Source organism: Tachysurus vachellii, chromosome 13 (assembly GCF_030014155.1).
Source record: "Tachysurus vachellii isolate PV-2020 chromosome 13, HZAU_Pvac_v1, whole genome shotgun sequence".
NCBI lineage: Eukaryota > Metazoa > Chordata > Actinopteri > Siluriformes > Bagridae > Tachysurus > Tachysurus vachellii.
In genome coordinates, this window is record NC_083472.1 from 1187501 (window position 1) to 1197500 (window position 10000).

The following is a 10000-nucleotide window of genomic DNA, read 5'->3' on the forward strand; positions in this document are numbered from 1 at the left end:
TTGTGGTGTGTGTGTGTGTCTGTGTGGTGTGTCTGTTGTGTGTGTTGTGTGTTGTGTGTGTGTTGTGGTGTGTTGTGGTGTTGTGTGTTGTGTGTGTGTGTGTTGTGTGTGTGTGTGGGTTTTGTTGTTTGTTCGTTGCTGTGTTTCCTGTTAGGGGGGGTGTGCTGGCTTTGTTTTTGGTGGGGGTGGTTTTGTGTTGTAGAGCGAACAACTCAATCTGGAGGGGTGGCAGCTTTATAAACAGAATGAGATTTGGTTTGAAAAGAACCTTTGTGTTTTCTTTTTTTACAATCTTGTTAAATAACACAAAGATTCACATGTGGGGTTGTGTTTTTTTTTATTCTACTCATCTGGAATTTCTCATTCTGATTTTTCTCCATGTTTTGTTTGTGTTTGTGTGTTATCTGGTTGATCGTGATTCTCGTTGGTTTGCTCAGTGTTCTGTTAAAATGGTGTTTTGGGTTGGTGTGTTGATTTGGTTTGTGTGGGTTTGTGTGTGTTGTGTGTGTGTGTTGTGTGGTGTGTGGTGTGTGTTGTTGTGTGTTTTGTGTGTTGTGTGTGTGTCTGTTGTGTGTGGGTGTGTGTGTGTTGTTGTGTGTGTGTGGGTTGGTGTGTTGTGTGTGTTGGTGTGTGGTGTGTTTGTGTGTGGTGTGTGTTTGTGTTGTGTCTGTGTGTGTTTGTGTGTGTGTGTGTCCTGTGTGTGTGTATCTTGTGTGTTGTTGTGTGTGTGTCTGTGTGGTGTGTGTGTGTCTGTGTGTTGTGTGTTGTGTGGTAGTGCTGTGTGTGTGTGTGTGTGTGTGTGTGTGTGTGTGTGTGTGTGTGTGTGTGTGTGTCTGTGTGTGTCTGTGTGAGTGTGTGGGTGTGTGTGTGTGTGTGTCTCTGTGTGTGTCTGTGTGTGTGTGTGTGTGTGTGTGTGTGTGTGTGTCTGTGAGTGTCTGTGTGTGTGTAACTGTGTGTGTCTGAGTGTGTGTCTCTGTGTGTGTGTGTGTGTGTGTGTGTGTCTCTGTGTGTGTCTGTCTGTGTGTGTGTGTGTGTGTGTGTGTGTGTCTCTGTGTGTGTCTGTGTGTGTGTGTGTGTGTGTGTGTGTGTGTGTGTCTGTGAGTGTCTGTGTGTGTGTAACTGTGTGTGTCTGAGTGTGTGTCTCTGTGTGTGTGTGTGTGTGTGTGTGTGTGTGTCTCTGTGTGTGTCTGTCTGTGTGTGTGTGTGTGTGTGTGTCTCTGTGTGTGTCTGTGTGTGTGTGTGTGTGTGTGTGTTTTCTCTTCACTCTGTAGAGCCATGAAACATCTACAGCTTCCTAAATGATTTAAAATGTATTTTTCTTGTTTAATAGTTTTTTAAAAGTTACTTTAACTTGATTTAAGAACAGCATCTTACAAAAGCTCATTGAACTCTAGAACCCTTAACAGTTCATTTATCCAGAACTCAAAACAAAAACACTGGAGGTTTTTTACATTCCAGGATGAAGTTCTCACTCACTCTCATTCATCTTCTACCGCTTATCCGAACTACCTCGGGTCACAGGGAGCCTGTGCCTATCTCAGGCGTCATCGGGCATCAAGGACACTTTCTCATTCACTCACGCACTCACACACTACGGACAATTTTCCAGAGATGCCAATCAACCTACCATGCATGTCTTTGGACCAGGGGAGGAAACCGGAGTACCCGGAGGAAACCCCCGAGGAACAGGGAGAACATGCAAACGGCACACACAAGGCGGAGGTGGGAATCGAACCCCGACCCTGGAGGTGTGAGGCGAACCAGGATGAAGTTGATCTATCATTTCTACAGTGCTTTGAGTTTCATTCTTCACAGATTTTGTAATTAAACAACTGATGCAAAAGTTTACCTTCAGGAACTTTAGGGTTCCAAGGAGAACCTTTTCCAGAAAGCTGAGAATCCTTCATTTCCTAATCATCCCTTAATGAACTTATGAAGAACGCTCAGAGAACCAGAGCTGACCAAATGTCTGACAGCAGACATGTGGAGTTTGTACCACAGTTTGTACCACACACTTGCCCAGCTCTTTTAGAACATCAGGGTTCTTCAAGGACCCTGAAAAGGTTTAATAGATAAAAAGGATAATGGATTCCAAAATAAGCGGTTGGAACCGTTTCAGTTCAGAAACCACTTTGCTGTACAGTTCTACACAGATGTTCCTCTCAGATGGACACTTGAGGCTTCTGATTTTGTCAGGAGTTTGTAGATAATGGTTCTAAGTCTCTTAAAGTAGTTTTAGTGTAGAACCCTTTCTGATGGAGAAATGCTCGCTCACAAACCTCTACATAGAACCTTCCAAGGGTTACGTTTTTCTCCAGCTACACACCTGAAGAACTCTTCCAGATTTAACCTTCTCTGCTATGTGCTGGTTGTTCTGTAGAACATAGAACCTTCACTGATATGAAACACACTGCTATACTGTACCACATAGAACCTGTGAGGTCACCTCCAAGCCTTAAACTGAGGAATCTACAGAAATACAATCATTCAAAGTGTTCTACATAGAACCATCATAGGTTCCCCAGATGAACAACCAGAGAACCTTGCTGATTTGACCTTTGACCTCAGTCAGAAAAGAATAACCTCTGTAGGGTTCTAGAAAGAAAAGTATATTAGAAATACACACACACACACACACACACACACACACACACACACACACATGTTCCTCACATATCTAACAGGTTCTCCAGGGAGGTTCTAACACATCTTCATGCTGATAATTGAGCCGGAGGTTTTGTCTCCTGCCCTCTATTATTGTGTGTGAAATACTTTATTCGTCTCTCTGTTCACTTGACTGACGGCTGTGAAGTATTAAAACATCTCCAGATGCCGTGAGAGGAAACAAAGACTATTTTAAACACTGCCAGATCCCAAAGAATGAGAGGACTAACAAGAACCCTGAACAGTTCTGCGGTGAGGAAACACTAAGGCAACATTAACCATGTGCTCCGAGGACGAATTCAGTGACAGAAAACTAGCACGTGAAGGAAACTAGCATTGTGACAGAAAACAATCAGATTACTGAAGGAAAGCCAACCTAGCAAAAAAAGCTAAGCTAAAAGATAAATAAAAATATAGGGAGTGAAAGGACAAGCTAGCCTGATAGATTATTAAAATACTAGGCCACGCCCACAAGGACGGCTCTCACGTAAACAAATCTAGCAATTTCACACGTTTTCATGTTGATTAATGAGTTAATGGAGCAGAACCTGTTGTTTGTAGCACACACAGAGTCCACCTGAGGTCACACTCGTCTCTACACCACAGCTTTAATACTTTAAGGACGATGTAATGATGTATATTTCTCACGAAGCTCTCCATCCCCTCAGAGATTGTGATAAAGGACACGCTAACCCAGTGGAGGAGATGAATCTGCTCCTCTGAGGAACATGTCCTGCTTCCTGCACTTAAAATACCAAGCTGAGTCTATTCCCTCCTAACACACACACACACACACAAACACACACAGTGGAGGAAGCTGAACTTTGCTGATCTTAGAGAACATATATGTGCTGATGCTGCTAAAGACTGCAGAAGATAAGAATATTTTATTGGGTACTTCCAGACTTCTGATCTCAGAGGTTCTCAGAGGTTCTTGAGTGTTACATAACCACAATATTCATTTTAATAAAATTCTAACAGATGCCAAGGCCACACCCCCTTTACTATGATTGACAGCTACATTCAACACGGCTTGTTCACTAGAACAGTTTGATGCACAAGCCATGACATTCTTGCTAATATTGAAGGTGAAGAGGCCACGCCTCCTTTATTAATAATGCAGGTGTGGAGGCCACAATTACTTTACTATGAGTTACAGGTGCACAGGCCACGCCTTTTTTCCACTGAGACTGACAGGTGCACAGGCCACACCTTTTCCACTGAGACTGACTGGTTCACAGGCCACGCCTTTTCCACTGAGACTGACAGGTGCACAGGCCACGCCTTTTCCACTGAGACTGACAGGTGCACAGGCCACGCCTTTTCCACTGAGACTGACAGGTGCAAAGGCCACGCCTTTTTCACTGAGACTGACAGGTGCACAGGCCACGCCTTTTCCACTGAGACTGACAGGTGCACAGGCCACGCCTTTTTCACTGAGACTGACAGGTGCACAGGCCACGCCTTTTTCACTGAGACTGACAGGTGCACAGGCCACGCCTTTTACACTGAGACTGACAGGTGCAAAGGCCACGCCTTTTCCACTGAGACTGACAGGTGCACAGGCCACGCCTTTTCCACTGAGACTGACAGGTGCACAGGCCACGCCTGTTCCACTGAGACGGACAGGTGCACAGGCCATGCCTGTTCCACTGAGACGGACAGGTGCAAAGCCACGCCTTTTTCACTGAGACTGAAAGGTGCACAGGCCACGCCTTTTCCACTGAGACTGACAGGTGCACAGGCCACGCCTTTTCCACTGAGACGGACAGGTGCACAGGCCACGCCTTTTCCACTGAGATGGACAGGTGCACAGGCCACGCCTTTTCCACTGAGACGGACAGGTGCACAGGCTCAGGTACAGAAACCACAGCTTTATCACTGAAGATAAAAGAGCCAAGTCACACTTTCTCACAAATACTGACAGGTGCACAGGCCACGCCTCCTTCACCAGGTGTGTGTGTGTTTGTGTGTGTGTGTGTGTTTGTGTGTGTTTCACATTTCACTTCCTCAGACACTTCCTGAATTCAGTCACGGACCAAATGTTAAGCTGTTTGAGGAGTTAATGCAGAATTATTGACACTTTTGATGAACACACACACACACACAGAATAAAGAAACACAAGGAGAAACAGTGTTACAAAAGTAAAATCAATACAGACAAGTGAATTGTGTGAAACACAAAGAGAGAGAGAGAGAGAGAGAGAGAGAGAGAGAGAGAGAAGGAAGGAGGGAGAAAAAGAAAGACAAACGTCACTTACAGATCGATAAGCTGCAGGTTCTGGAACAGCTGCCAGGAAAGAGTAGTCAGAGGGTTCTTGGATAAATTTCTGCAGGAAAGAGAGAGGAAGTGATTTTAGTGAGAGTGTGTGCGACAGTGTGATGAAGAGAACACTGGGGACGTAAACAACACAGGGCTGCGAGGGAAAAACTGCTGCCTCGACAGCACAATAAACACACTCGGCTATTTTCAAAGCAACAAATTAAATGGAGGCTGCGAAGGTTTCAGGCTCCTAAAAGGCAGGAAATTTAATCCAATAGAAGAGACAGAGATAAGACGTGTTTCCATCAGTGAGCTGCTACACTGCACTGAAAAATCGCTCCTGATGCTCGCCGGACTCGGAGCCAGCGCTCGGGCCGAGAGGAAAATACACCACTATACTGCTGTTTAAAATGGATTATTTCATGACAAATCAAACGTACACATTGTCCCTCTCAGCCCAAATGCAGTCAATTAGCTGGAACATCAGCAGGACGAGCATTCAGAAGAAAAAAATGACACCAAGTACTTATTTATTTATTTGTTTGTTTGTTTGTTTATTTAGCCTTTGGATAAGGATGATTTTTAAATTTGTACTTATTTTAATTTATTATATATTTTTTTACTTTTTCACTGAATTTGGTTCAGTTTATTTGGTGTAATATAATATTGTCATTTATTATTTGTTTTATTATTCACATATTTTAATATTTATATTTATATTTTTATTTTTATTTTAAAAATGCATTTAAAACTAATGACAGCTGGTGATTATTATTATTATTATTATTATTATTATTATTATTATTATTAACAAATATAGTCTGGTGTTTTTTTTTGTTTGTTTGTTTTTTTTCTTGTTATTTTTTATTAGTCTTTTCTTGACTCTAGGCCGATCAGCAGTGATTATCGACCTCACACACTTTCTATAATTTTTTCTGACAAGCTGTGTTTTGTTCCTAACTTGAAGCGAGCGTTATCTACGTTCGAGGGCGTGTCCTGTTAGCGCACACGCTCCTTCGGTTGGACCTGGAGTTCCACTTGTTCCAAAACCATGAAGTTTACTGACACATTTCACCGATTCAAGCTTCATCGTGCTCCTGCGCTATTCCGTAAACTCACACGCTGAGTGTGTCGAGAGTTCTTCTTTATTCCCAGTGCTAGCTGAGATTAGCTAAGATAGCATTAATAATGAAGCCGGTTCATTGAACGGAGCACGAAACGCCTAATATTCAGAATAAATGTGTTTGCTGAAGGCAGCAGCCGTGTCCCAGGCGACGTCTGGTTCGTACGAGGTAGACGAAAAGAAGCCACTGTTACTAATGCAGCTTATGGTTGAGCAGACTCAGTTACCCACAATGCACTCCTGGGAAATATGCACAGTGGAGGAAGTCTTAATGGCAAAGCACAATAGCATATAAAAACAAACTTTTGGAAAAGTTGATAAAACACTTCAGGGGGTTTTGTGTGCAGAGGCTGATACACATAATCCGTGTCTGTATCCGGAGAAAACTCGGGCATACGAAACACAAACACAAGAGGAACAGGAGAAGAACAAACCAATGACAGAACAGGGCGGAGTCAGGACTTAAATAAACAAAGGCACATGAAGGACAAAAAAAAGAACTGAGGGAATTGATTCTCTCTGTAAGTATTTTGAGTCTTCTCCAATATTACTTACTGTTTCACATGATTATTTTTCAAACAAGGAACATTATTTTAAAGTATATCATTAACCTCAACATACTGTATGATGTCAGTATTTTGAGATATTATCTCATGATCCAAATTTATTGCCATTATTATCATCAAGACATTATCTCATTACGTCATGATATATAATTATTCCCATATCTATCTCATTATTTTAAGATATTATCTTGTTATCCAATTTTCCCAAATGTATCTCTTCGCTTCAAGATATATGTATTTATCTCGTTATTTCAAAATAATAACATATTTAGTTATCTTTTGTTTTCTTATCGTCTCATTTTTTTCTCTTTATTTATTAACTTCCTTTTTGAGATGAATAATTTGGTATTTCATGCCACATGCAGTTAGTTTGTAGAATTTCCTCATTATCTTGTGTTTTTTTTTCTGTTATCTTGAGTTCTCATTGTTTTAAGATATTATCTCGTTATCCAAATTTCCAAATATATCTCATCACATCAAGAGATATGTATTTTCAAATTACTAACTTATTTTGTTCGTTTTGTAATTATGTACTTGTTACATTTGATGTATGTGATTATCTTGTTTTCATATTATTGTCAGTTATCTTGTTATTTCAATATATGTCCTTATTTCAAGATATCTCATTTTTCAGAATCTTAATTTACTATCTTACTATTTCAGATGAATGACTTGTTATTTCATGTTACAGTCAGTTTGAATTATTGCCTCATTATCTTGTGTTTTTCTATTATCTTAAGTTATCGTAATATTTCAAGATACTGTCTCATTTGTCAAGATATTATTATTTGTATATCAGTGTCATTATTTTCAGACTAGTTACCATTTATCGATGAATAAATCAGAAGGTCAGTGATTTGTTAAATCCTGTTATTCGTTTGACACATTACATGCTTGTCTTATAGAGTGACGATGACTGAGGTATCTCATGCCCCTTTTCCACCGAGGCAGTTTGAGTGCAGGTTCGGAGCCTAATTTAGAACCAGTTCTTTCTTTTTCGACAGCCAAAGCACCGGCTCTGAACCAGGAAAAGTGGTTCTTAAGTAGCACCAAAACGTTGCTGGTCTAGACTTAAGGACCGCTTGTGTCAGGGGCTGTGGGCGGGGCTGTGGGCGGGGCTACTGTTAGCACCTTTGATAATGTACCTTAAGTATACTAATGTTTAATACACTTTTACTTTACCGCGATATGATACATTATCAGCACACATGATAGTAAGTAGCTACATGCTAAAGCTAACTTTTTTCTGTGTTAATGATAAAATAACGTTATGTACTTTCTCGATTACAACCTTATTTTTTACAGATACAGATTACATGGAGCTGCACGTACACGTTGGATTCGCCACGTTTGGGTGTTAATGTAGGTTCACAAAGCCATGAATATTAACAGTAAAGCAACATCCGCCATTGTTGATATGTTTGTCGCTGCTGCCCTAACGTCGCTGTGTAACGTGACACGTATACAGTGACGTCAGACTCGGCTCTGTGATGCTCTCTAACCGATGGAAAGGCAAACCGGTTCTTAGAAGGTTCACCAGTGGAACCAACTTTGAACCAGCACCAGTGCTAGCTCTGAACCAGCACCAGGTTCTTTTTGGTGGAAAAGGGGCATCAGAGCTGTGCTGCAGTGAGGTAGTAAGTGGAGATAAAATGATTAGAGCTAGTAGAGAACAACACTAATGACGAGTTTGTTGATTGCTGTCCAGCATCTAGTCTAATGACCTCAGCTAAGTGTGATAAAGCCTTCTGCTTCGTCCATGTTGTGGGACAGATGCTAAAGCTCTCCTCCTGACACTGCTTCGCACTTCAACATTGCCGCCAGCTTGTTTCTATAGCAACATTGGGGTTTTCCTCGCTGCTAACTGCTAGTGGCTAAGTTTAAAGCGCTAGCCATGCTGATTCCCATTCACATACAAACAGTGGCAGTTTCAGTGCGCACGCTCTCGGCATGCTAATCACTTTATTATATAGTTCATCAGATTAAAACAACATCCAGAGAGAGAGAGAGAGAGAGAGAGAGAGAGAGAGAGAGAGAGAGAGAGAGATTTTCTGATCATTTTAGTGAGAAGTAAAATATAACAGTAAATGACAAATTAAAACAAATATAAATATTAAAAGACAAACCATTTATTCTGCACTTCTGTAGGTTCTACATGTTAACTGATTAGTACAGGGTATTTATTTGGTGGTATTTATTTGGTGTATATGCTGGAGGTAACTATTTTGGGGTTTTTTTGTACTATATATATTTTAGGGTGTTTATTCGAGGCATTTTTAGTACTGTATATATTTTGGGGTATCTGTTTAGGGTGTTTATTTCAGGCATTTATTGGGGTATATTTTAAAGGTATATGAGTATATGAGCTGTTTATTTGAGTTTTAATCTGAGGTATATATTTATTTATGTATTCATTCATTCATTCATTCATCTTCTACCGCTTATCCGAACTACCTCGGGTCACGGGGAGCCTGTGCCTCAGGCGTCATCGGGCATCGAGGCAGGATACACCCTGGACGGAGTGCCAACCCATCACAGGACACACACACACACACACTCTCATTCACTCACACAATCACACACTACAGACAATTTTCCAGAGATGCCAATCAACCTACCATGCATGTCTTTGGACCGGGGGAGGAAACCGGAGTACACGGAGGAAACCCCCGAGGCACGGGGAGAACATGCAAACTCCACACACACAAGGTGGAGGTGGGGATCGAACCCCCAACCCTGGGGGTGTGAGGCGAACGTGCTAAACACTAAGCCACCGTGACCCCCATGGTATATATTTAATGTATATAATTTGAGGTGTTAAGTCTATGTATTATGCCATATTTACTTTAGTGTATATATATATGGGGTATTTATATATTGGGGTATTTGAGGTTATAGGAATAAAGGAAGCGCTGTGGAGTGTTTTACTCCTCTTATAGTAACAAGAAGATGAAAGCATAAAAGGATGAAAGGAAATTGATTAAAGAAAAAATTAAATGAAAAAGAAAAATATACTCAAAGGTGGAAGAAATAATCGCTATATTTTTTTCAGCAAAACAGAAATGCAGATAAAAATGAGATTGACATGAACTTTAGCTTTAAACATCTCACAGGATTTCATTCCCTCAGTCAGGAAAAAGCTCCTCCAAAGAAAACTGACTGTTTGTCATGATGAATAGACTTTACTAACTTCTTGACGACTTAATGGCACATTGTTCTTTCTTTTCACTTCTTATTTAAACAGAGTCGCGTGCCGCTTTTTATCCTCCGGCTTCACCGAGTTTGAAAAAACAAACAGAATAAAAACATCACTCATAGACGAGAGATAAAAAAGCGAACGGCGTTAATCAGGGAAGAGCGAGCGTCGTGAGCGGAGGAGTGTGG

General features: G+C 41.1%; 1 protein-coding gene across 1 annotated transcript in view; it reads right to left on the reverse strand.

Annotated features, from left to right (window-relative positions):
• Positions 1-10000, reverse strand: part of ntrk3a (neurotrophic tyrosine kinase, receptor, type 3a) — a 182828-nt gene that overhangs the window by 94478 nt on the left and 78350 nt on the right. Inside the window, exon 4 of the mRNA XM_060885033.1 lies at positions 4926-4994. Coding sequence (XP_060741016.1) covers positions 4926-4994 — 69 coding nt within the window. The remainder of the gene's footprint in view (positions 1-4925; positions 4995-10000) is intronic.